Source organism: Natator depressus, chromosome 10, assembly GCF_965152275.1.
Source record: "Natator depressus isolate rNatDep1 chromosome 10, rNatDep2.hap1, whole genome shotgun sequence".
NCBI lineage: Eukaryota > Metazoa > Chordata > Testudines > Cheloniidae > Natator > Natator depressus.
In genome coordinates, this window is record NC_134243.1 from 30,676,971 (window position 1) to 30,704,676 (window position 27,706).

Here is a 27,706-nt window from a genome sequence, read left to right on the forward strand (position 1 = left end):
GGGTCACTTACAGCATGGTTTTCTCTTCAACTGAGGTAGTTCATGCAGCAGTTCTTTCTTGACGTGGGTTCATGGGAAATGGCCATAGTTAAAGTCCTGATACCAGTGTATACAGAACATTATTAGGAATCCAAATTAATTTATCCCATTGCAAAGTTAGTCTTATCTGCTAGCTTCTCAATTCAGGCTCATGTCACCTAACATTTTAATGCACTTTTAAAGCACTACTGCCTCTCCATCTCCAATGTCACCTTCAAGATAGGAGGTTCACGCTCTCTCTCTCTCATTAATTTCCCTGCACTAGGAAATTAAGCTAGTGTCTGATGGCTGGTGCCACTGCATTTTGCTCTCGTGGATCCATGCAGTAGAAAGACCTGACAGTCAACTGATGCACTGACTCAGTGCTGTGTTGGCAACTTGATTCAAGCAAGTCTCTCTGGAGTTGCTGGATCCTGTGCCACTAATGTAGGCATAGTGAACACCCCCACCATCCTGCAATGGTGCTCCAGAAAAGGTATAAAGGGTGTTTCTTTTAAATCCATCCATCCAAGAACGGTAGTTTTCCAGTGTTTCTGCCTCATGCTGGGGCTGATTGGAGAATGGCCGTCCTTTCCAAAGAAATATGCAGAAGGCATCTTCAGATGGAAAAAAGTGACATAAGCACCACTCAGATGTTGGGAGGAATGGGAATTTGAATAGTGGCCATTGAGCCGAGACTCCATCTCACACAGCCCATCCCCGAGGGGCCATGCAAATGAAAACCAAGAAGATACCACAGTGCAGGACAGCAAGTCGTTCTCTCTCTCTCTCTCACCCAACGCCACAATGAACTCATTTGTGCTACGTAGTGGGGCAGGGCAATTGCACAGCTGTCGGACTCAACCAAACACAGGGTTGGTACTAACTGCACGGTTCTAGCGCCTTACCAACTCTTTCTCTGCACAGTCAGTGCCTGCTGCTTCTGCCATTCATCTTCTTAGGAGAGCATGAGCCCTAGAGCTTCTCTGACCTCACCTAACTCACTCAATCATTCTGTCTCAGGACCACTCAGCACTTATGCCTCGAGGCATATGTCCATTTTCACACCCTTTTTTGTCCATTTTCCCATCCGGTCCCTGGCACTTCCCAAACATCAGTGCTTTATTTGCACCCACCTCTGGTGGGGATTATTATGAAATCATGTCTATTTTACAGCCGGAGAACTCAGACACAGGGATTAAATGACTTGCCGAGGATCACACAGAGTCATTAGCAGAGCTCAGCTGAGAATTGAGCCCACAGCAGCTGTGTCCCAAGCCAAAGCCTTCACCCACAAGGCCAGCCCCTTTTACTGCCACATGTACTTTCCCTCAAGCTTTTTCCTCTGCCCCATTTAAACGGCACAAGACAGCGCTACATATTCCTGCCCTCATCACTGTGCTTTTGTCAACGTTGGACTGTGTTAGAGGTAACTAAAAGCAGCCTCCGGTTGTTTCTCTTCTGTGTTTCAGGTGTCCTGTGGCTTTCGGTCGTATCTGAAGTGTTGTACATCATGCTGTTAGTCGTTGGGTTCAGCCTCATGTGCCTAGAGCTCTTTCATTCGAGTAATGTGATAGATGGGCTCAAGCTAAATGCCTTTGCCGCAGTCTTCACTGTGCTGTCAGGTAAGGGACCTTTCCATTCCTCAGTCCGCCTGGGACATCCAACGAAGTGAGATTCTAAAACTTCGAAAGGTTGAAAACACAGGGCTGCCGGGCTCCTCTCGGCCATGTGCGGCTCGCCCAGTTTCATTAGAGCTTTGAGAAAAGGTCAGCACAGTAGTGCTGCCTACAGCCCCCTAGAACTAAAAATATCTGGCACTAAATCCAAAGTGACGGCATGCTCGTTAATCTTCCTACACCACCAAGACTGCCCTGATTATGCCATCTATGAACCTCCTCTCTCAGCATCACCGTCCTGGTCACCAAATAGAAAACGAGAAGGTGTGTTTTTGAAAATCCTTTTTTAATGTTCACGTTAAAAAACAGAGGACTAGAGTGTGCAGGAAAAAGGAAAGGGGTCTAGCTGATGCATTAGGAGAATTAAGACGGAGAAGCATCCTAGAGCCACAATGGGTGAAGAAAACTTGGTGTTACCGAAGGACAGCTCAGGAACAACTCCATGAACATGAATGGGGAAGTTCACACGTCTCAGATCTATTCTCTCAGGCTGGCTGCAGATTCCAGCAGACTAAACTGTGTTAGGCTTTGTCTACGCTGCAGCTGGGAGTGTGCATCCCAGCCCAGGTAGATTGATGCACACTAGCACTGTTTGTGCTGGCATGCTAAAAATAATAGCGTGGACGTTGCAGCGCAAGCTGTGGCATGGGCTAGCCACCTGAGCTTGGACCCAAGGGGTCAGCCAGGCTTACACTCCGGCAGCTAAGCCGTGCCAGTTCCTATGCTGCAATGGCCACACTGGTATTTTTAGTGTGCTAGCTTGGAGCAGAGGTAGCATGAGTCTGTCTGCCCAGGCTGGGAGGCATGCTCCCAGCTGCAGTGTAGACAGAACCATTTTGTTCCCAACCATGCATTCTGGACCAGAGTGAAAGTGAGGGTCTGAAGACAGCATGTGAATGCTGCAGCTGGGGGTTCCTGGTATATCCCCAATGTGCTTTGCTTCCCTGCCAGCTCTCTGATTCCTGAACTTGCTGGAACCCTAAACTGTGACTCTTGCACTAGGACAGAATATCTCAGAAGGGTGAGGATGGCCACATGCTCTTGAAACATAGCATCTGACCCTGTGTGTGATTCCCTCTCACACAGCCTGTACGTGTGGGGCCATGCAAATGAAAACAAAGAAGATATGAGTGCAGGACAGCAAGCCGTCCTCTCTCTTGCCAATGGCCACAATGAACTCAGCAGCACTCCAGTTTGTGCTAGGGAATTTCACAGCTGTTTCACTGTGAAGGGGGAGAATTACAACATTAACTTCCTTGTTGCTACTGCGATTGCAAAGAGAAAATTCCATCTTCTAGAATCCACCCTTTAAGCAAACCCTGCAGTGCACATATTTCTTTTCCCCCAGTGGCAGGGCTGGCTCCAGGCACCAGCTTTCCAAGCAGGTGCTTGGGGCAGCATTCAGTGTCCCATGGCAGCAGCTCCGCCACACTTCCACCACGGCGGCTTTTGGGCGGCAGCTCTGCCACTCTTCCGGGCGTGGTGGTAATTCGGCGGCGACTGCTTGGGGCGGCAAAATTGGTAGAGCCGCCCCTGCGCTGTCAATTCCAAACCTCCATGCTATGTGTCTTTGGAACCCTCTCATTAATCTGCCCCAAGAGCAGGAAGTAGCCACTTGCCCCCACCCCCAAGGGCTAGTAAAATACAATTTTTTTTTCCAAACAGCCAATCCAAGGCTTGCTTATCACCAATCCTCATTGACCAACTGCTCTGTCGCCACAAGTCCTCTCCCTGTCTCTGTCCCCTCCCCAGATTCTCTATCTGCTGACAACTCTGCTGTGTTCACAGCAAGCATCCCCATAAAACAAAAGCATGCTATGTTATAAGAGAGACAACTTGTAGCAAGCAACGCGAGTTTTTAAATCTTATTGCTCAGTTGTACCAAAAGTTCACACTAGAAACATCAGGGGTGAGGTGTTCACCAGAGGCACTGGCTTTGACACATTCCCACAAACTACCCAGGCAACCATAAGGTGGCTTTGCATGATTTTTGCTTTATTGGTGCATGCACAGTGCCATCCTTCCAGACTGCACATCTATGCAAGCGAAGAAGGGAACATGTTCTTAAATACCATTCACAATTTGGGTCTTATATCTCCAGAACCCTTGGCTCAAATGACCCCAAATGTGGGTCATGAACCATACTCTGCACTACCACAAGGCATAGCAAATTTCAGCATAATCCATGCAAGCATGTGTGGATTTTAGAAACATAATCCTTTAAACAGGAAGGATAGAGGGACGATGTCAGGAAAGATCTCTTCTACACAACCATCTGCAGGAGAGGAGGCTTTGAAAAGTGGGAAGTGCCCATTCGTCTCAGTGTGGTGTTCTCAGCTGAATGAGAATACCCTATGGAGATGAATACAGCCTGGAACCATAGCTCTGAGATGTGTGACCTGCAACATTCATATCAGTGGGTATTCCCATCCTCCTTCTTTGAGGCTTTAGAGACGTGATATGCATGAAATATACCCATTCTGTTTCCCACCCAAAGGGGCAGGACTTTCCCAAAGCCTAGGGGCAGAGAGAAGGCCTCAGAGGTCCTCCCAGAAAGGCAAGGCCCCCAAGACCCCAGCCCAGATTAAGGGAGTAGGGTCCAACCCCTGTACTCATGAACCCAGGAAGTTGAGTAGTAAATACCGCTGCCCAGCCGACCCAGAATCTGCAAGGGGCATATCAAAAGCTTCTTCAGAGGAGAGTGAGAGGCTTTTCCCCATAACATCTTGGGGTCTGGGGAGAGGAGGAGAGGCTGGCATGGCTGCAGCTGGTCTGGGGCTGCTCTGGGCAGGTGGAGGGGGGCTTGGGGCTTTGGCTGGCCTGGGACTAGGGTTGCCACCTGTCTAATTACACAAACCTGGACACCCTTGCCCCGCCCCTCCCCATACCTTCTCTAAGGCCACATCCCTGCCCTGCCCCTTCTCTGAGGCCCCGTCCCCTGCTTACTCCATCCCACCCCCGCACTTCATCGCTCGCTGTCCCTCCCACACTCATTTTCACTGGGCTGAGGCAGCTGGTTGGGGTGCGGGCTCTGGGCTGGGACTGAGGAATTTAGAGTGTGGGAGGAGGCTCCAGGCTGAGCCTCAGGCAGGGGGTTGGGATGCAAGGTATGGACTCTGGGAGGGAGTTTTGGTGCGGGAGGGGGCTCAGGGCTGTGGCAGGAGGTTGGGGTGTAGGAGGGGGTGAGGGTGCAGGCTCTGGCTGGGCGGCACTTACCTCAGGTGGCTCCCAGAAGCAACCAGCATGTCCGGCTCCTAGGCTCAAGGGCAGCCAAGTGGCTCTGTGCACTGCCCCTGCCTGCAGGCACTGCCCCCGCAGCTCCCATTGGCTGTGGTTCCTGGTCAATGGGAGCTGTGGAGTCAACACTCGGGGCGGGAGCAGCACATGGAGACCCCCTGGCTGCTCCTGTGCCTGGGGGCTGCAGGGACATACTGGCTGCTTCCAGGAACCACGTGGAGCCAGGGCAGGTAGGGAGCCTGCCTTAGCCCCGCTATGGCGCTGACTGGACTTTTAGCAGCCTATTAAAATTTCATGGATTGGTTTCAGTAGCCACCGGGAGATGGATTCTGATTCTGGGAAACTCCTTGCCAATCTAGGAGGGTTGGCAACCCTACCTGGGACTCCAGCCAAGGGCAGGGCGCGCGCTCAGTCCTCTGGCCAGCCTGGGCCTCCTCTGGCTGAGGGAGGGCCACTTGGGACTCCTCCAGGCTGGGGGCGGGAGGGACTTGTGGCTCCAGCTGTGGGGGAGGGGCTGGGATCTAGCCTTCCCTAAGGGGGGCTCAACCCACTGCACATGTGGGTGATTATTCTGTTCTTTGCTATAGTTTCAATTTTCCCGTTACTGAACTTAGGTTCCTGGACTGTAATTACCAGGATTGCCTTTGGAGCCTCTTTTAAAAACCTCCATTACCTATCCTCCTGTCCTCTGGTATAGAGGCTGATTTAAGCAATAGGTTACATACTACAGTCAGTAGTTCTGCAATTTCATATCTGAGTTCCTTCAAAACTCTTGGGCAAATACCATCTGGCTCTGATGACATATTACTGTTTAAATTTATCTATTTGTTCCAAAACCTCTTCTACTGACACCTCAATCTGGGACAGTTCCTTAGATTAGTCAACCCAAAAGAATGGCTCAGGTGTGGAAATCTCCCTCACAGCCTCAGTCCTGAAGACTGATGCAAAGAATTCATTTAGCTTCTCTGCAATGGGCTTGTCTTCCTTGAGTGCTCCTTAGCACCTTGATCATCCAGTGGCTCATTTTGAAGCAGGAAGCCTGCCAAACAATGTACTTAAATAATTTTTTGCTGTTAGTTTTTGTGCCTTTTGCTTGTTGCTCTTCAAATTTTTTTTTGGCCTGTTTAATTATACTTCTACACTTGAAGTACCAGAGTTTGTGCTCCATTCTATTTTCCTGAGTTAGAAGTCAAATCCTATTTTCAAAGGATGCCTTTTTGCCTCTAACCGCCTCTTTTACTCTGTTTTGCCATGGTGACATTTTTTGGTCCTTTTTTTTTTAAAAAGAGGAGGTATACATTTAATTTGAGTCTCTATTGCAGTGTTTTAAAAAAGTTTCCATGCAGGTTGCAGGCATTTCACTCTTTTCACTTTGATTACATACCTCCCAAAATAAACAGCCACCCATGACTCACAAATTGTAGCCAATCTCCAACCACTCCTTTTGTTTTAGGTGGGGGTTTGTGATTAATTTATCCTTAGTTATTGTAACTGAAGGGTGGGTTCAAACCCATCAAGGGTGAGCTCAGATTCATCAGACTCACTGCAGTGTGTGATTCAGCCAATGGTTAGTCTCTCTCAGCTTAGTAGTGCAAGGCAACAGAAGGGAACTGGTTTCGGGGGGATCTCCAGGCATCAAATGACGTCGAACTGGGATCCCTAACACTACCATGCAGCCCATGGGGCACACCAAATTTCAAAGCAATCCAATTAACCATTTGGATTTTACAGCATTTACAAGAACCAAGCTTTAAAGCACATAAAATAGCAGGAATGGAAACCCTTTAATTTTTCTGCATTGGCCCATTCACTAAGTACAATTTCTTAAATATTGTTATCAATTTGGGTCACTCAAGGATTTAGTGTGTCCCATGGGTCCCTGGGTAAAACTAAACAGACTGAGTCCATTTTGACCCACATCTCATCAATAGTTTGATCTTGAGCTTTGGGCTGCCCCCAACTTAAAGCACACACAGTGCTGAACTCGTACACTGTCAATCTGTAAGTATAGTTCAGTCAACTGTTCGAATGGTGCCATGAAAAAAAGACTATACATTCAACCCAAGTCTGGGTGTGGTCCCATTCCGACTGCCCCTAGATGCAGCCCATAATGCCCAGACACCTCATTGTCTGTGAGAAAGAGTATTGGTGATGGAATGGCCTTTGCTTGTACTGTGGTGGGCAGGTCACTTCACCATTGACTATGCCCTTGAATCCAGACCTGTGCCAGATCCAGGAAACAACCGTGTCCAGCCCCATTAAGGGGGTTGTGGCTGGATGTAATAATGGAATCAGGTTTCTGAAATGGATCCCCTCTTCTGCCAACGTGCAGTTTAACAGCTGTGGATCACTGCCATCCCCACCTGTTAGTCTTGTTCTGTCTCTGCATCCCTTCCACACCTAAGGCGAGCTGCACCCAACTTGCACCTGTGGATTCTGGAGCCTCTATTAATTCAGTGTACGCTGGGTTTGCTAGGGCTACCCAGCTTCCAGTAAAAAGAAAGCTTGCCCCACACCTGGTGAAATTGATTGATGGTAGCATGCTATCCTCAAGTCTCATCGCCCTTGAATCTGTGCCTTTTTGGGTCAAAATACAAGACCACCAAGAAACCCTGAAATTTAACTTTATTAACTCACCTCACTTCCCCATCATACTTGGCATCCCCTGCTTCTTGGTCCATGATCCAAATATCTCCTGGAAGATGCAAAAGGTATGGTTCGAGTCAGGCTACTGCCAGCAATGGTGTCTTGCAGAGTCAGGCAGCAAGGAATGAGAAACTAGCATGGAGAAGATCACCAGCTTCTGTGTCCAGCTAATTCAAGGAGTAACAGCTCACCAATCCCTGAAAAATATTGAGATTTTGCCTACATATTTGATTTTTAAAAAATGCTGATGTCCTACCCCTGCATAGGTCTTATGATTGCTCCATTGAACTTCAGCCAGGGGCCAAAATTCCATTGGATGGTTTTACCCCTTGTTGGAGCCAGAACTCCATGCCCTGTGGGAATACCTCAGTGAGGACCTAGCAAAAAACTTTAAACCATCCATCTACATCAACCACAGGGGCTCCAGTTCTGTTTGTCAAAAAGAATACAGCTCTTTCATAGAATATTAGGGTTGGAAGAGACCTCAGGAGGTCATCTAGTCCAATCCCCTGCTCAGAGCAGGACCAACACCAACTAAATCATCCCACCCAGGGCTTTGTCAAGCCGGGCCTTAAAAATTTAAGGATGAAGATTCCACCATCTCCCTAGGTAAGCCATTCCAGTGCTTCATCACCCTCCTAGTGAAATAGTGTTTCCTAATATACCCTTTGCATGTTTGCGTAGGCTGTCGAGCCATGAACATTACCCTCAAGAATGAATGCCCTTTACCTTTGAACACTGAACTATTGGAGAGGGTGGCCTCTGCTCAAATATTCACCAAGCTTGATCTTTGTGGTGTTTACAGTCTAGTCTGTATTCCAGATGCCAGTGAGTGGAAGACAGCATTTCACAGCCAGTATGATCATTCTGAATACCTTGTTGTGCCCTTCAGTCTTTCCAATGCTCCAGCCACATTTTAGCACTTTGTGAATGACATCTTTAGAGATGCTCTGAAGCAGTTCGTAATGATCTATTTAGATGACATTCTCATCTTCTCAGAAATCCCAGCCCTTCATGGCCAACATGTGTGCTTGGTACTCGAGTGTCTTCAAGCAAATGACCTGTACAAAAAACATGAGACGTTTTATACTGCGCGTAACTTTATGCAATTTGGAACTGTCTCTGTTAAGAGGAGGTTTTTTCACATATTGTGACAGGGCAAGGCCAGATGGCTATAGAAAAGTAGTGGGAGATAGATATATTAGCTCCAGGCTAAACAAATCCCTGGTACCAGGTTAAGTGAAATGGCAGCTGCTCCAGGTCAATTAAGACACCTGGGGCCAATTAAGAACTTTCCAGAAGGCAGGGAGAACGCTAGGTTGATTGGGACACCTGAAGCCAATCAGGGACTGGCTGAAACTAGTTGAAAGCCTCCCAGTCGGCCAGGTGAGTGTGGATGTCAGGGCTGTGGGAGGAAGTTGTGCTGTTGGAGAGACTGAGCAGTACACACCATATCAGGCACAAGGAAGGAGGCCCTGAGGTAAGGGTGAAGTGGGGCCTGAGGAAGTGGGGGAAGTAGCCCAGGGAATTGTACGTGTCATGTTTCTAAAAGGTCATCTACCATAGCCGATACTATTAGGGTCCCTGGGCTGGAGCCCGGAGTTGAGGCGGGGCCTGGGCTTCTCCGCTTTGCCCCCCACCCCGATTAATCACTGAGACTGGGAGACAAACAGAGACTGTGCAAAGGAGGATAGCTTCTCCTCACCTCCCTCACTGGCTTATGATGAAAATGGCTCAGTAGACTGTGACCCTTGTCTCTAGAGAGAGAAGGGTTACGTGGAGGGTCACAGTGAGCCTCTGAGGCTAGCGAAATCCTCCAGGAAATGCGGGACCCATGGAGACAAGGACAGAGCTTTGTCACAACTGATGTCAGGAGGGGGATTTCGTTCACAGCATGGTGGAAGAAAGAGGTTTAAAAAAAAAGTGCACTGGGGTTTTGGATTTTTTTGTTTTGGTTTGTTTGCTTTGTACCACAATGGAGGAGGTGGTAAGAGCTCTGGTACAAGCCACGGCAGCCCAGCCCGGAGGCCACCCGGGTTCAGGCAATGGTGCAACAGGAGTCTATATGGCTACAGCAGGAAACCAATTAATTATTGATGAGCCAGGCAACCCAAGATCATGACCTCTTGAGAGAGGTGGTGGACCAGCTGAAGTTCCTCACCACCAAGGCCCAGAGGTCCAACGGGACGCAAACCCTGAGGGCCACTGGTTGTCTGCTAGAGATGACGTAGAGGCATATCTCCTCTCATTCGAAAGGACCGCTCAGCGTGAGGCGTTGGCACAGGAGCAGTGGGCCAGCATTCTTGCCCCTTTTTTGCGTGGAGAGGCCCAGAAGGCCTACTTTGACTTGCCTGCCATAGATGCCACTGACTATACCTGTCTGAAGGCAGAGATCCTAGCACGATCAGGGGTGACGGCATCAGTAAGGGCCCAGAGGTTCCATGAGTGGAAACACCAGGAAAACAAACCCCCGAGGTCCCAGCTATTCAACCACATACACTTCGCGCAGAAATGGTTACAGCCCAAGGTGTGCAGCCCAGAGGAGATTTGGGAGACCCTGGTCATGGACCATTATATGCGGGGACTGCCGCCAGATCTCCGCAAAAGGGTAGGTCAGAACGATCTGTCCATGTACAATGAGATGATCACACTGGTAGAAAGACGGATGACAGCCAGGGAACTGACCCGACTACCCAAGGAAGACCCCTTTTGAAGCAAGCACCCGACCCCAACCCTGGAAGGTTGGGCAGCCAAACCCCCAGGGAGTCCTAGGTGGAAGAAGCAGAGGGTGGGGGGGAGGTGATAGCTGAAAACCAGCAGGGACCCCAGAAGAAAGGGATTGGCCTGAGTGGGGGGAACCCCAGGACTAAACCCCCTAGCCCCTGGGTTAGGGGAGTGATTAAAAGCAATTATACATGTTATGCATGTGGGGAGTGGGGACACATAGCAGCAGTGTCCCAGCACTGAGGAGCCTATGCAATGTAACTTAGAGGATTGGGAGGTCCCATGCTCCCTTATCCACATCGCAGGGGTCGCATTAACCCCGCATAATTACACCAGGCCAGTGAGGATAAATGGAGCAGAGAGACTACAGCGCTTGTGGACTCTGGGAGTGCTATCACCCTCATATTGGGTAAGCTGGTAAAAAGTAGTCAGCTGCTACAAGCCAAACGCATAGCAGTGACGTGCGTGCATGGGGCCATGAGCCATTACCCCACCATCCCGGTGGAGATGGGGGTTCAGGGGAACCCCATTGAGGTGACCATGGGCGTAGTTCCTAAACTTCCATATCCTGTAGTCATTGGGAGGGACTATCCAGGGTTTGATAATTTACTCCCCCTGGAGAGACTGGAGGGAGGTGGGGACCCTGAGGACAGCGACTCATCACTGGGGGAATGTCAACCCCCAATGTTCGCTGAGATTTCTCAGGATCTGTTCTCAGCCCCACAAAAGATCCGGAAGACAAAAAAAAAAAAAGGAGGAAGGCCGTGAACCCGGATCCTGACCCAGGGCCAGAAGTCTTCCCTAGTAGGCAGATGGACGCAAGCAGCCAACAGAGAAACTTCCACCACAGAAGGTGAGCCAGAGGCTGCCCCCAGCCATGATGGCGGTGAGCTGTTGGAAGAAGAAGCAGCAGAAGCCGGCCCCTGGGAGCTTGGGCAGGTTAGTCCCGGCAGAGAGACTTTTGGGCGGGACCAGGCGGAGGACCCCAGATATGATAATGCCAGGAAACAGGTGGCAGAGATCGATGGGATACCCGTGGATGATGGGAAGGTCTGGGGTCCTGGACCTTATTTTATAGTGAAGAAAGATCTCCTGTACCATGTGGTGCAAATACAGGAGCAAGAGATACAACAGCTTCTGGTGCTACGAAATCATCAAAAAGCCATATTGAGTCTCACCCACAGTCACCTGTTTGGAGGACACCTGGGGTAGAGAAAACCCAGGCACGGATCCTGCTGAGGTTCTTCTGTCCAGGAGTACATGAATATGTCCGGCAATACTGCACCTCTTGTCTGGAGTGTCAGTTACATAGCCCTCACCCGCACTTGCGGGCTCCTTTGATACCTCTTCCAATAATAGAGGTTCCTTTCGAACGGATAGCCATGGATCTGGTAGGGCCCCTAGAAGACAGCTTGGGGCCACCAACATGTGCTTGTTGTACTGGACTATGCAACCCGGTACCTGGAAGCTGTTCCCCTATGCAACACAGCTTCCAAGACAATAGCTAAGGCGCTAGTACAGATCTTTGCCCAGGTTGGGCTACCCAAGGAGATATTGACTGATCAAGGGACACCTTTCGTGTCCAAGTTGATGAAAGATCTCTGTTCGTTGCTCCATGTACAAGCTCTATGGACCTCTGTATACCACCTGCAAACAGATGGCCTTGTGGAAAGTTTCAATAGGACCCTCAAGGCCATGATCAGGAAAGTGGTGAGCCAGGATGGGAAAGATTGGGATACCCTATTGCCTTACCTCATGTTGGCCATCCGGGAGGTTCTGCAAGCCTCCAAGGGTTTCTCTCCATTAGAACTGCTATATGGGCGCCACCCCCATGGCATATTGGATAAAGCCAGAGAAGCCTGGGAAGAGGAGCCAAATCCCAGAAGGAACATAGTTGAGCATGTACTGCAGATGAGAGATCAGACAGCCTGAGTTACACCCATTGTATGGGAACACTTGGAGAGAGCAGAGGAGACCCAACAAACCCATTATAACCACCAAGCAAAGCTTCGATGGTTCGAACCAGGGGATCGGGTGACGGTACTGGTGCCCACAGCAGAAAGTAAACTGTTGGCCCAGTGGCAGGGACCCTACAAAGTAATCGAAGCCGTGGGAGAGGTAAACTATAAGGTGCAGCAGCCAGGCCACCGGAAACCGGAGCAAATTTACCACATCAATCTTCTAAAACCTTGGCATGATCGAGAGGCATGCTTAGTCACGCAGGAGACCCTTCTCCAGGAGGATAGCTTACACGAGCAAGTGAGGATATCATCCGACTTGACGCCAATCCAAAAGATCGAGGCAGCCAACATGACTAATTGCAACAGAGATGTGTTCTCTACAAAACCAGGGCAGACGACAGACCTATCACCATATCAACACGATCCCCGGAGCCAAGGTAACATTGAGACCCTACCGAATCCCAGTAGCCAAAAGAGAAGAAATCAAGGCTGAAGTAAAGAAAATGTTAGAATTAGGGGTTATTGAAGACTCTTACAGTCAGTGGTCCAGTCCAATTGTTCTAGTGCCTAAACCTGACGGTACCACAAGATTCTGTGATGACTTTCGCCGACTGAATGAAATATCCCAGTTTGATGCATACTCCATACCGCGCATCGACGAACTGGTTGATCAACTGGGTAGTGCCTGATTCTTGACTACACTGGATCTGACAAAAGGGTACTGGCAGATTCCTCTGTCCAAAGAAGTTAAAGAAAAGACAGCGTTCTCCACCCCGGATGGGCTATTCCAGTACACCGTCCTCCCTTTCAGGCTACATGGGGCCCTGGCCACATTCCAGCACCTCATGGATAAGCTGCTGTGCCCCCATACTAGTTATGCAGCCGCATACCTAGATGATGTCATCATCCATACGCCAGACTGGGGAACCCACTTGGAGAAAGTTGAGGCAGTACTGCGCACCTTAAGGCGGGCTGGCCTCACTGCTAATCCTGCTAAATGCGCCATAGGGCTAGCAGAGGCTAGGTACCTGGGATATATTGTGGGAAGGGGCATTGTGAAGCCCCAAATGAATAAGCTCGAGGCAATTCAAAACTGACCCCGGCCGACCCGAAAGAAGCAGGTCTGCATGTTCCTAGGTGTGGTAGGCTACTACTGACGGTTTATTCCCCACTTCACCACTAGGGCAAGTCCCCTAACGGACCTGGTGAAGGCTTGAGGTCCAGACATGGTAAAGTGGACGGACGCAGCAGAGGGGGCATTCACAGACCTTCGGACAGCCCTCTGTAATGACCCCGTACTCATAGCTCCGGACTTTAACAAGGAATTTATTTTACAAACAGATGCTTCTGAGGTGGGGTTGGGGGCGGTTCTGTTGCAAATGGTGGGAGAAAAGGAACACCTGGTCCTCTACCTAAGCAGAAAGCTTCTCCCAAGAGAACAGAAATACGCAGTAGACGAGAGAGAATGCCTTGCTGTCAAATGGGCTATGGAGACACTGCGTTATTACCTCTTAGGCCAGCGATTTACTCTTGTGACGGACCATGCACCCCTCCAGTGGATGCAGCGGAATAAGGAAAAGAATGCAAGGGTCACCAGGTGGTTCTTATCCCTCCAACCATTCCAGTTCCACATTCAGCACAGGGCTGGATGCCACCATGGCAATGCTGATGGTCTGTCATGAACATACTGCCTGGCATCCCAATTTGCCCAACTCTATGGTGTTGAGCAAAGGGTGGGTGGGGGGGGGAAGATAGATATTAGCTCCAGGCTAAACAAATCCCTGGTACCAGGATAAGTTAAATGGAAGCTGCTCCAGGTCAATTAAGACACCTGGGGCCAATTAAGAACTTTCCAGAAGGCAGGGAGAACGCTAGGTTGATTAGGACTCCTGAAGCCAATCAGGGACTGGCTGAAGCTAGTTAAAAGCCTCCCACCAGCCAGGTGGGTGTGGATGTCAGGAGCTGTGGGAGGAAGTTGTGCTGTTGGAGAGACTGAGCAGTACACACCATATCAGGCACAAGGAAGGAGGCCCTGAGGTAAGGGGGAAGTGGAAGTGGGGGCTTCTGTGGGGAAGTAGCCCAGGGAATTGTATGTGTCATGTTTCTAAAAGGTCAGCTACCATAGCTGATGCTATTAGGGTCTCTGGGCTGGAGCCTGGAGTAGGGGGTGGGCCTGGGCTCCTCCCTTTGCCCACCCTGATTAATGACTGAAACTGGGAGACAGAGACTGTGCAAGGGAGCATAGCTTCTCCTCATCTCCCTCGCTGGCTTATGATAATGGCTCAGTAGACCGTGACCCTTGTCTCTAGAGAGAGAGGTTACGTGGAGGATCACAGTGAGCCTCTGAGGCTAGCAAAATCTGCCAGGAAATGCGGGACCAACAGAGACAAGGACAGAGCTTTATCACAATTTCATGTTATGATCACAGGTCAGTCTCAAATACTGCACATGGTACACTGCATTTGCATCCTTTTACTAATGAATTCCTTCCTGCCCCAAAAGCAGTCCTCTACTTTCTAGTCAGTCCTCACACTACATATAATCCTTCATTTGCTTTTGAGCTGTTGATGCTCACCTACGGTGGCCCCACAATTCCAGTCTCCACTGCCCACTTGCTAAACTTTCAAACACCTTCATGCTTTCTCCCATGCTGCCCCATGCTTGGGAGAGTCTCCTTGTGAACATACACCAAGCTACTTCATTAGCTATCTTCAGATCCCTCCTCAAAATTCTCCTTTGTGGCGATGCCTCCAAAAACCTGGACAATGGTTGGGCTGCTGGTGTGCAGAGACCACTGCCTACCATGCTGACTAATATTGTCTCATTACCTACTTGTGCTCCCCCATCGGTCTATAGTCATCTGTCTCATCTTATACTTAAATTGTAAGGCCCTTGGGGCAAGATCTGTCTTTTTGCTCTGTTTGTACAGCACCTAGCACAATAGTCCTGGTCCATGACTAGCACTCCTAGGTCAGTGGCTCTCAACCTTTCCAGACTACTGTACCCTTTTCAGGAGTCTGATTTGTCATGTGTACCCCCAAATTTCACCTCACTTAAAAACTTGCTTACAAGAGTCATAGCACACTATTACTGAAAAACTGCTTACTTTTATTTTTACCATAATTATAAAATCAATTGAAATACAAATATGGTAATAGAGAGCAGTATAAGCAAGTCATTGTCTATATGAAATTTTAGTTTGTACTGAGTTCGCTAGTGCTGTTGATGTAGCACATTGTAAAACTAGGCAAATATCTAGATGAGCTGATGTGCCCCCTGGAAGACCTCTGTATACCCCTAGGGGTATATGTACCCCTGGCTGAGAACCACTGTCCTAGGTGATCTAGTAATACATATAATAAACAAGAACAACTTCTCACAAGGGACACTTGGGGCTGGATGTTTATGATTCTTGGAAACATCACCTTGTATGAGCAACCAATGGAAGCATTCAGCTTCTGCTTGGTACCTGAATAGCATAACCAGAGAGAACCTGGCTTACAGTAGCAAGGTTGATGGTAACATGAATGTGTTGGCAAGCTCTTCAAAAGGGTTTCCTTTGTACCATCAGCACTCCTGCACCGTTCAGACTGTGTTGTAAAATAACAAAACCTGAATGGCTCCCTTCCTCTGCCCACAATGTGCTGCCTTTTCTTCAGTGGTGCAGGGTGCACTACGAGGGTTATTTTGCAGGAGCTTTCAGCATCTGCTGGAGTTGGCGAAGCTCCTTCAGGAAGGATAGAAAAGATCGGGAAAAATGTTCTTATTGCAATTCCTGCTTTCCAGGTCTCTTGGGGATGGTGGCTCATATGATGTACACCCAAGTTTTCCAAGTGACAGTCAGCCTTGGACCAGAAGATTGGAGACCACATTCATGGGACTATGGCTGGTCCTTCTGGTAAGTGTCTCCTTCATTTAGTATCTTCTCACTCTTAAATTGTCTGATTATGGATATCAGCGCAGGGGTTACAAACATGGTCTTAAATCTCCAGGAAATTATATGTGCATTTCCAAGTGCAAAAACACTCAGTTGATCATGGACATTGGATGTACAATAACTGGGATTGCATTGGCTAGTTATAATTGCAAATAAAAATTCTCTTGCAAGTCAATTGCAGCCACAATTACCACCACTGAGAGCAGTTCCATTAAGTGTATACATTTGAATTAGGTGCCGTAACATTTCTGAAATGTTGGTCTCCTGAATTTAGGCTCAATTGTGCCTTACAGGGCAATTTTCTATAGAAGCGGCAATGCCCGTGTGGCAGTGCGAGGCATAGTGTCTTTGGATCTCACAATAGCACCCGGGGGAGTTTCTTGGAAGGTTTGAGGCAAATCAGACAAAAGTGTTTTGGAGACAATTTAATGTACTCTGTGTGTGGGGGGCGGGGGGGGGGGGCGGCGGCGGCTTTGGAAAGATTCCCAAATGTATTTTGCTCATGAAAAAAAATGGCTTGGCCTAGAAGCCCCCTAATATGTTTTATCCTACCCTTTAGGAGAACTGGCACATTTGACTCGTACAGGAGAATTTGGGGAGTTAGGAATATTTTGATCACAGGCAGTTTTCACAACTTTCAACAGCTTGCATTGTCCTGTGTAGCCTGTGGAAGGGGTTTCCTTTGTAATTTATTACATTTTAATTTTTTTTATTACTGAGTAATATTTTAATTCTACTCCCCAAATCAGGCAGGTGTGGACACAGTAATCCCTGCATACACCAAGGCAGGGAATTAGTGACCCTTCCACCCACACATACATCCCAAGGCAGGTGATTATTAACCCTCCAGGACCAGAGGCAGGATGTTCTTAGCCCCTTGCACCTCAATACAGTTGATTAGCCCCCTCCACATTGTGAGGCAAGGGATTAGCCCTCCCCCCTCTTCCAAATCCCACAATGCAATGCAAGGGATTTTTAGCCCCCCACTCCCACTGCTGGGATTAGCCCCCCCCACAATCCCTCCTGTGTTCCAATGCAAGGAACTATTAGCCTCCCTCACCCCTTTTCAAAGGGTTATCAGGAGGCTATTGTGGCCCCCACCCTGGTTTCAGAGCTCACCTACACCAGTTCACATTGTTAGCTACAAATTGGATGTACAGGGGCCAGCTAGTTGTGAGTGTCAGTTCAGTGATTAGCAGGAAGCAGCCTGACACAGCTGTGAGGGAGAGGCTGAAGGTGCCATGGCCCAGGTCATGGTCACTGGGCATTCCCAAACCTTCACACGTTTAAAGTAAAATCAAACTTTCAGGTTCCTAGTTGTCGATTTGTGTTATAGCTACAGCCTCTTGCCAAGCTTCCCTGAGTGACTGAGAGACAGTCTCATGCTTAACAACATTTTTATCTCCATGGTAATGTTGCCATTCTGGAGTATCTCCCATCATAGGGCCACCAAACACTTTAGAAACATCAGATCAGTCCCAGTGCCCCCTGGAGAGGGGTGCACATCATCAATATTTTTATTCTGTAGTTTGGGAAACTGAGGCCAGAGCCTAAGTGGCTTCCCAAAGGCCATGCAACAAGCCAGTATCACCACTGAGAAAAGAGCCCAGCGTATCAGACTCTCAGGTCCTTGCTCTGACCATAAAACCATGTTCCTGCCTTCCAGATTAGCAATTATGTCTGTTAAACAGACCAGACAACTATATCTGCCTCTAGCAGTGGCCCACATGTAATGCTTTAGAGGGTGAAACAAAACACACTCCACATGGCCTTCAGGCCAGCTGTGAGGTGTTGTATGTAGGGGAAAGTTCCTTGATCCCTCTGGGGATCAGATGATGCCCTGAAGTATGATTACCTCTGTCAGAAACAAATTTTCTATATAGGATATTTATAGCTTCCTTTTAAATCCAGTTCTAGTGTTTGAGTGTCTGGCCTATACAGCAGGAAGGCCTACACCCCACTGAAGTAGTACAGGAGAGGAAAGGTCATCTTGTGGCTGGGATTTAGAGGGTGGGGGTTCAGTTCCTGACTATGTCACAAGCTTTGTGTGACATTAGTAAAATTGCATATAGTTTCTCATTTGATTCAGTCCCCTTTCTGTAAAATGGGGGGGAATAATACTGCCCTCTCTCAAATGGGAGCGGTGTGAAGTGCTCAGATAGTATAGCAATGGGGATGTATAGGTAACTAGACTAATTGCAACCAGTGTTATGGAGGTGCAGGTCATGGCAGCATAGTTAATATTGAGTGGAGTTTTGCACTTAAAGCAGGAATTGGAATTCAACTTCCTAGTTGTATTTAAAATTCAGTTTAATCTAGGACCATACATACTCAAGTATGATTAATTTATTACATTGCTGCAGGGAAAAATTAAGGTTGTTTGGGTGTCAACTGCTCATTTTCAGGTCTTATCCTGTCTGGATTTCTTTTAAATGCAACTTTAACTCAGAATTTCCAACATTTTTCAGGTGTTGATTTCATGAAAATTTTTAAGATCTTCAGGCATAGCTCCCACAGCTACATTGCAATAAAAAACCCATGTACCAAATCTCAGAACCCAGGTCAGCTGACTCAGGCTCCTAGGGCTGGGCTGTGGGAGCTAGAAAGAGCTGCAGAGACATTCAGGCTCAGGCTGGGCTCTGAGACCCTGTGCAGGAGTGGGTGGGTCTACACTGCAATTTTATTGCCCCACAACCCAAGTCAGTGAGCATGAGACAACTGACCCATGCTGTCTGCATTGCAGGTCCTTTAGTGCAGTGTAGACATACCCAGAGAAACCTGCCTCCTGCTACCCTATAGCTCAGTGTAGGAGAGCCCAGTTCAAATCCCACTCCCACATTAGGCAGAGGAGGGAGCCAAACTGGGGTCTCCCACAGCCCAGGTAAGGTCCCTAATCACTGAACGATAAGGTGGGCATCACCTCTTCCTACTGCTGTTTTGTGAATAGCACTGAAGTCCCAAAAATACAAATAAAAACCTGACAAACCATTCAATGAGTTAATCACATTCATGAATAGTTTTAGGTCAACTGAAACTGCATTTTAGGGGAATAAACTATTCATTTGAAAAATTTCACCCCACTCAACTGTGGCATCCATGTTACCAGACAGGACTTCTCATTGCCAAGGATAAGAATCGCAGCCCAAGTTATCCTGCTTTGCATTATGGAGATCGGGCCGCAATTAGAGCTGAACGAATAATCGCGGTTTTTAGTTCAGGGGCCAAAATGAAAACCCACACCTATTTCAGGTTAAACAAAACATTGTTTTATCTGAAGTGAAATTTTTGGATTTTCAGTGTGTTAACCCTACACCAAAATGTAATTTTAACTTTTTAAAAAAAATCCAGCCAAAATTCTTAATGTCATTTCAAATTAAAGTCAAAACATTCTGAAAATGTTTTGAATATTTTTTTATTCAGCTGAATCTATTGACCCAAACTTGTGAATAGTTTTGTTTGACCAAAAATATATTTTTTTTTGGTGAAGCTGTTGGCTGAACCAAGTAGTCTAGCTCTAGTCAGAGTTCTTGAAGTAAAATGAGTCAAATCTGTTGTAGCCATGTTGGTCCCAGGATGTTAGAGACGAGTTGGGTGAGATATCATTTATTGGACCAACTGCTGTTGGTGAAAGACCAGCTTTTGAGCTTACAGAGATCTTCTTACATCTGTGTTACTGCACCCACCTTCTCTTTAATATGTTGGTCATTCTTGACCACGCTCCATTTACATGTGTCTCTTGCCTCCAGAAACCCAAGGTGGGCTGCTGTCTTAACCCCGTTCTGTCTGCTGGTTTTTCTTTCCACAGTCTGGCGTGGGGTTCTTTCACCTGCTGCATGGCTGCCTCAGTCACTACATTGAACTCTTACACTAAGACTGTAATTGAGTTCAGACACAAGCGCAAAATCTTTGAGCAGGGCTTTCGAGAGGAGCAGACCTTCCTAGACCAGGAGGCAATCAAGTACTTCAGAGAAAGGTCAGTGCAGTCAGTCTCTGGGTCAGTGGAGGTTTTTGTGGATTCTACTGCTAGCCTCAAAGTCTGGGATCTCACCCACCTCAGTAGATCTAGGTGGAGTCTGAGATACTTGAAGAACCATGTTAAAGAGAAGCCCATAGGATTCTGCTTTACTAGTGTTTTTTCTTCAATGTTGTGAAGTCCCCCCGCATGCCACTTCTTATATACTCATTAAAGGCGGACTGGCAAGCTCCCAATGGCATGTGTCTGATTTGCAGGAGATGTTGCCAATGGAAGCAAAGACTTGTCTCCTAGTGTGTGTAGCCTGAAAGTCTTACACCAATGCTCAGTGTTTGGTGAAAATGACATTTTCCCCTTGCCTAAAGGAAGCTGCCCCTGCTCTGGGAACATCTACTTGCAAAAAGCAATTCAGAATCTAGGCAGTACAGATGCTTCTCTGGAAATGGGCTCAGTCCTGCTGGAATGAGGTGAAAATGCTTGGGATTCAATGACATGATTGGCTTCAATTTGAAAATGTGTTCTCCATTGCAACAGACAGACATTGTGCTCTGACCCAGTGTCTGAAATGTGCAGCTTTTGGGAGTAGGGACAACTGCATACTCCATCAGCCTCTCCCCCTGCAACACATCAGACCCCTACATTATTCCACATCCTCCCTGAGACACACACTTACCACCAGTCACCCTCAGCTATGCATGTGCACACAGAACCGGTCCTCCTTGCCTTGTACACACACCTCACCTATCAACCCCACCACTTGTGGGCACAACCCACCTGCCATTGACACACCCCTGCCACATGCACACCTCCTCCTAAGAAGGATGAAGTCATCCCCCTTCCTTCCCCAGCATGTGCACCAATCACTCAGTCTCAAACACATGAGCACCCACAACAAATACTTTATTCCCTTGCTGCCTGCATCCACTGCCCATCTCCCAGCCTCCACACTCCATGCTCACATATCCACAACTCACCTGGCCCCACCACACACACAGCCCACCTTCCCCTGCATACTAACACACACCCTGTCCTCTTCCACATATACACAAGCCACCTATCCCCCTCCAACACACACTTTTCCTCCATACACACACTCGTCTTTACCCATAAACATATGCACCGATCCCCCTCTGCTAGTGGGCCTGCTGCCTGTCCCTTCGACACACTGCTCATCCACATTACCCCACCCATCTATAAACCACACTCCTATGCTCTGCAGCCTTCCTTGCATACACCCACTGCTCCTCCTAGCCATACCCCACACATCCCATGCATCCTACTTACTGCCTACAAATCACATCCCCCTCCATACCCACTACCCAACCCCCTTCACACACCACCCATCCTCCCCACCCCCACTACCCATCTCCCTCCACACACAACCACCCACAGCCCATTCTTGCAAGCACTCACAGCCCATCCTCTTCCAGTAATACACACATCTCCCCACAAACACACACCAGCCTGCCATTCTGCTACATATGCTAACCATCCCCTCCACACACTTGCCCCACAAACCCCCCATCTCACACATTCACATACCACCCAACCCCCTTGCAAACACACTGACCATACTGCCCCCTCACATCACCCAACACAAGCTTCCCATATTCCCTCCCCACACTGCTCATCCTGGCCACAAATCACACATCTGCCTACATGTACATGCACTACCCATCACCCCCACCCAGACACCGTACTCCCACACACCCTACCCATCCCTTACATACCAAGCATCCCCCTCAACACACATCACACAACCCTCCACAAAAAACTCACCCCATGCACACACCCATCCCCATATCATACCCACTACCATATACACACACACCTGTCAATCCTCTACACTCCAAATACACACCATCCACACACAAAACCTGCCCCCCAAACAAGTATCTTCCCCCCTCACATATGTACACTGCCTATTCTCCATATACATGCCACTCATCAGCTTAGGCGCATAGCACCTGTTCCCCTACACCCACTGACCACTGCACACCATTCGACCGCCTTGCAAACACCACACATACTACACTCCCCCACACATTTCCCCTCCCAAACACTGCCCTTCTTCCCCACACAAACCACCCATCCCATTCCAACATACCACCCGACCTCACTGCCTAGCCTCTCCTCCAGACACTCCACTCATATGCCATATGCATACTTCCCTCACCCTTGACACACCTCCCACCATCCCCACATATCACCCCCCAACACACAAGCCACTCCTACCCCACACACTCATAGCACCCATTTTGCCCACAGCACATTCCTCCTCACACACTGCCTATCCCCCTGCATGCACATCTTACACATCACCCTTCACACACGTGCTGCCCATTCCTCTGTATGCACCCCCTCATGTCACCCCTTCACACTGCCCAGCTCCATCCACAAGTTTCCATTCCACCCTCATACCCATTGCCTGTCCCCTAGATGCGTAGTGCTCATTCCCCTCCACACACCCCACCTCTCTTCCCCAGTGTCCATCCCTCTGTATGCAGACTGCCTACCGCCTTACACACAACTCCCTACACACACTGCTCATCCTCCCCACACAAACACCTCTCACCCACACACAAAGGTCATGCCCCTTCTCACACACCCTTCACAGCCCACCTTCTCACATGCGCACACACAGCCCACCCTACCAATCCTCCACACACATGCTGCTTATCCCCTGGCGTGCACACTACCTATCTTGCCCCCTCCACCCCTGGCAAACACTGCCCCTTCCCTCACACATGCATGTTTGCCCCACACACTACCCCATCCTCCTCACACATTCATTGCCTGCCCCACCCCCATTGTCTATCCCACACACAACCCACTCCTCCCAAACTCATCCATTGCCCATCCTCCTTCCGCCCATTTCCTCCCACACACCCTCACCAACATGTATTTTCACGTTCACACCCATCTTCCCCACACATCTCCCTGCACAAACAGATATTACCCCCCAAACCACCCATTTCCCCACCAATACACCGCACATCCTGTGGAGACAGACATCCCTTGCCCCCACTTCCCAGCATATAGGCATTGCCCAGCTCCCCTGCACACAGGCCAGCCATCATCCCCCTCGCAAACCATCCACATCCCCTACTGTCCTACTTCGCTCAACCCCATTGCAAACACAACCCATCTCCTCTCCTCCCCTCCCCACACAGAGCCCATCCTTCTCCCACACTGAAGCTGCCCATCCCCTTGCATGCTCATTCATTCCTCACAGATCACCCCCATTCCTCACCACAAACACACAGTGCCCATCTCCTGCCACACACTACTCAGGCAGACACATGCACTGCCCCTCCCTCCTTCCACCAGTCCATTGCCCTTCTCCCCATACACTCACAGCCCCTCCCTTGTCATGCTTGTGGCAGATGAAAAATCAAAGGAATTCATGTGCCAGTGTATCAGCTCCCCACATAGATCAGCAGCAGGGTTTAATCTAGATACACAGCACAGACTGCTACCCCTTGAGTTAAAAGAGTAACCACATGAGATGGCAGCAGAAGTAGGTTGTGATCATTCATAGGTCAGCTGCTATAGAGAATGCTGACTCACACCAAACAGTATCAGGAGAGCTAAGTGACCAACTGTGCATTGAGCAGATGCAATCTATCAGAACTGCCAGCTAGCAAGGAGCATCCCCAACCAGGTAGCAACACTGAGCAGACTTGAGTAGCTGCTTTCATTAGCAACCTGTAGACCTGCCTTGGTCACCTGGCTGGACTGTGGATTGGCTGGACACTTAAAACTTGCAGCTAATTTTTTCCAATGACTCATGAGGCTCAGCACACTCAAACAGTTGGTTACATATGTGAGAATTTCCATTTTACGTACAGCATGGACAAGCACACAGATTTGGCAGACTTTCTGAAAAGCAGGGTGGCTCAGTGGCCAAGATGGAAGTCTGTCATCTGGGAAACCTAGACTCTAGTCCCAGCTCTGCTGGAAGTGACCTTAACACATCTGTATTCTATCTGAAATTGCAGGAATACCTGCCTTCCCCCTCAGGTAGGGCAAAAGGCCTTGCTCAAAACAAAAGCAGCCTAGAAATATTGATGTCAGTCAGTGAAGGAGATGAGATGTGAACTAATCTCCAGATTCCCTGCTCAGTGTACCTTTCATTAGCTTAAAAGGTATCTGGAGGGGGAAGCTAACAAACAGGCTGCTCAGCAAGGCATGGGAGCACACGTTTGGAAGTGGTGCACCTTCCCATAGGTGAAAAGATATTGATGGCAGAGAGCAGGAGGGGAATGAGCCATTTTTGTCCTGGCTGGAGGCATGGTTCTTTCCAAATGCTGGAGATGCCTCAGCAGGGCCAGGCAGCATGCTTAATGCAGATGGACTGTTCAGAGATTTTTGGCAGCAAACCTATGACAACTTCTACTCAGCCAGTATAAATGGTGATTTTTTGAGGCTTATAAATTGGCCACATTTAGTTTTATTAGAACAGTAAAAGGCCCCCCTGACATCAATTTGCAAGACAATTTACAAGCTCCAAAAGGTGCTAGCTCTTTAAAATAAGTCATTAAAAAGTTAATTTTGTCAAATTAAATTTTGGTGAGTCTTCCCAGAAAAATTCACCCTGAGGTAGAGAGCAAGAATGGAACATTTTTGCCTGAACTGTTAAAGTGTGGCAGAATTATAAGTGATTAAAAATGGGATTATAATAGGAAGTGTTAAGCAATTTTATATAGCATCACTACCAGTCCTTCCTGCATGATAAACAGACCAAGTGAGTTGTATAGCAGACTAACAATTCTAACCCTTGCATGTTTGTTTTGATGGTGCTTTTTATCCCATTTGTAGCAGAACATTAGCAATATTGAACTTTCCTTAATGCTCAAAGTTCCAGGGTCGCTGTTTCTCCCTCTCCAAAATCCAAGATGCTTCTAGTTTGTGGAAGAAAGCAATAGTCTACTTAATCTTTTAAAAAGATTGAATGAGTGGGACATCTCTTGGTGTGGGGAACCCCTAGCTGTAGGTATTGCTCTCCAATCAAAAGTTCACTGGACTGGGAATGTGGGTTTGAGTGGTCTTTCAGGGGGCACTCTGGAGGAAGAGCGTGAATGTGTGTGTGACTACATCAGAACTGCTGAATACATCATACCATGTGCTTGAAACAGACATTCTACTTCTAGGCCTCCTCCCTACATACAGGGCATACTCCCAGAAACAGTCTGTTGGTGTTTTATAATGGCAAAGGTGTTCATGAAACCATGTAGCTATCTCTCATTTAATAGCCTCATTCTCCCCTATATGGGATGACTTCTTTAGGGGAGAAGATTGTTTCTCTAGCCAGAGCACACTGGCCATGTGGCTATATGCCCAACTCGGTACAGGCTATTCTGATCTTCCTGCCTGGGAAGATCAGAACTTGGATGAAGATTTGTTCCTTGGTTTTTGACAGGGGTCTTTCATCTCATCATGCTTTGGACTGTACAGTATTATGAAGACATTAGGAGACAAAACACACCACAACTGAGACCACTCCATTGTCAAGCCACATCCCCAAGTACTTCCACACTGCACGCAAGCCCTACACACACACACCACACTCCTGTTCCACACCCACACAGACCAGACCACACCCCACACATGCCTTGCAAACTCAGCCCCACCTGCCACATACACACCCCACATGGCCAGACACACCCACATTATACACATGCCCTGCAGACTCAGCCCTCCCCCTCCACACACACCAAACCCTCCCATACCACATATGTACCCCCTACACACACCATTCTACACACTCTCCAGACCCAGACAACCCCCTTCACACACCCCACCATGCTCACCCCAAACACTGCCCAACCCCTGTGCATCCTCCAGACCCAAACCACCTCTTCCATGTACAAATGTCCCACCTTACACCCAAACAGCTCATACTCCCTCCAGAATTAGACAATTCCTCTTCTCACATATACCTCACCACACCCCAGACACTCCTGCATCTCATATAAAAAATAGAATGCTAGATGTGTAGGGCCAGAAGGCACCTAGAGAGGTCATCTAGTCAAGTCCCCTGTGGTGAGGCAGGACCAAGTAAATCTAGAGCATCCCTGACAGGTGTTTGTCTAACCAGCTTTTAAAAGCCTCCAGTGACAAGGATTTCACAACCTTCCTTGGAAGCTTATTCCAGAGTTTAGCTGCCTTTACTGTGTTGGTATTTTGAATCCCTAACTAGAAAGCTTTTCCTAACTATATGCAATGCTCACACAAGCACTCACCCCCTTTCTAGCACATACACATCCTACATACACACACTTACCCTGCCACAAGCACTCCTTATACAGGTGTTGGATAATTACAATCTTCATGTAACTTTTACCATTAAGTTATGATATGTACTCTGAGCCTCAATGTCATCTTAATTTCCTTTATTTTAAAGTATTAAATTCATGTGGATAGTGAATGAGAAACTCAGAGAATGTAACCATGTAATATTTCTAATGACCTGAAGATACACAGTAATCTGGTAATTTGTCAGATTCACCAGTATGCTCTGGATAATTTCTGCCAGTCAGGAGCAATGCAAAGCAGCCAACATGTACTGGCTAGTTACCTTGGGTTTACAGATGCTTTGTATCACCAGAAGATCACAAATCAGTCAGTGTACCCCCTTTCCCCACACCTCCTCTAGCCCATACCCTCATCTGCACATGCACACACAAGTAAAATTCTCCCTCCCTCCCACACCCTCTACATTCCTCCGCACCCTCCTCCTGTCAAATTCCTGTTTACTCCTGCATCCCCCCTCCATTCCTTTATGCACACATTCACCAAATTATCCATTCCTCCTGTTTCCTCAAATTCCCTGCATGCATGTGTGCATACAGTTTTTCCCACCTATCCCCACACATGTACATATGAACACATGTGTACACCCCTTAATATCTCTCCCGCCACTCCTTTTCTGTTGAGCGGACCTAGTGCAATGAAGTGAAAAGAAATAATGAGTAAGGGTCATTTTCCCATTTTTCTGCATAATGGATGTTGATCTTTCACAGATGCTGAAAAATAGAGAGCATCCATTTTGAAAGAGCAATTATTTGTAGAATTCTCTATTTTGCAAGTAGAGTTGGGTAAATGGATTTTTAGGTTTTCTAATTCTGAACAATTAAAGTTTTATATCAGACACTTCTTTCAGCAAATCAAAAAGAAAAAATAAAGTTTGTTTTGGGTCAAATTAAGTTTTGTTTTGACAAAACTTAAAATCCAATTAACAATTTAGTCTTTTTAATGTTTTCATTAAGCTAAAGGAAATTTTGAAACAGTCATTTAAAAAAAATCAATGTTTCATTTTGAAATGTTAGAAGAAACATTTAGTTTTCTGGGGGGCCAGGGGAGTGTTTGGTTTGGGTATTAGGTGCTTTTCCCTGACCAAAACAGTTAAGTGAAAATGACAAATTTGCAAAACGTTTTGGCGTCATCAAATATGTTGTTCATTGAAAAAGTTTAATGTGAAAAATTTTTCCCAGCTCTAATTGCTACATTTTTTAGCCCCTGCTGAAGA

The 27,706-nt window shown here is 47.8% G+C and overlaps 1 protein-coding gene across 8 annotated transcripts in view; it reads left to right on the forward strand.

Annotated features, from left to right (window-relative positions):
• The window catches only part of GSG1L (GSG1 like), a 141,503-nt gene that overhangs the window by 55,934 nt on the left and 57,863 nt on the right, over positions 1-27,706 (forward strand). For 7 of the 8 annotated variants that reach the window (XM_074965606.1, XM_074965603.1, XM_074965600.1 and 4 more), the window contains 3 exons: positions 1,491-1,643; positions 16,052-16,163; positions 20,008-20,175. In XM_074965606.1, coding sequence (XP_074821707.1) covers positions 1,491-1,643; positions 16,052-16,163; positions 20,008-20,175 — 433 coding nt within the window. The remainder of the gene's footprint in view (positions 1-1,490; positions 1,644-16,051; positions 16,164-20,007; positions 20,176-27,706) is intronic. The other variant, XM_074965604.1, reaches the window with a different exon arrangement.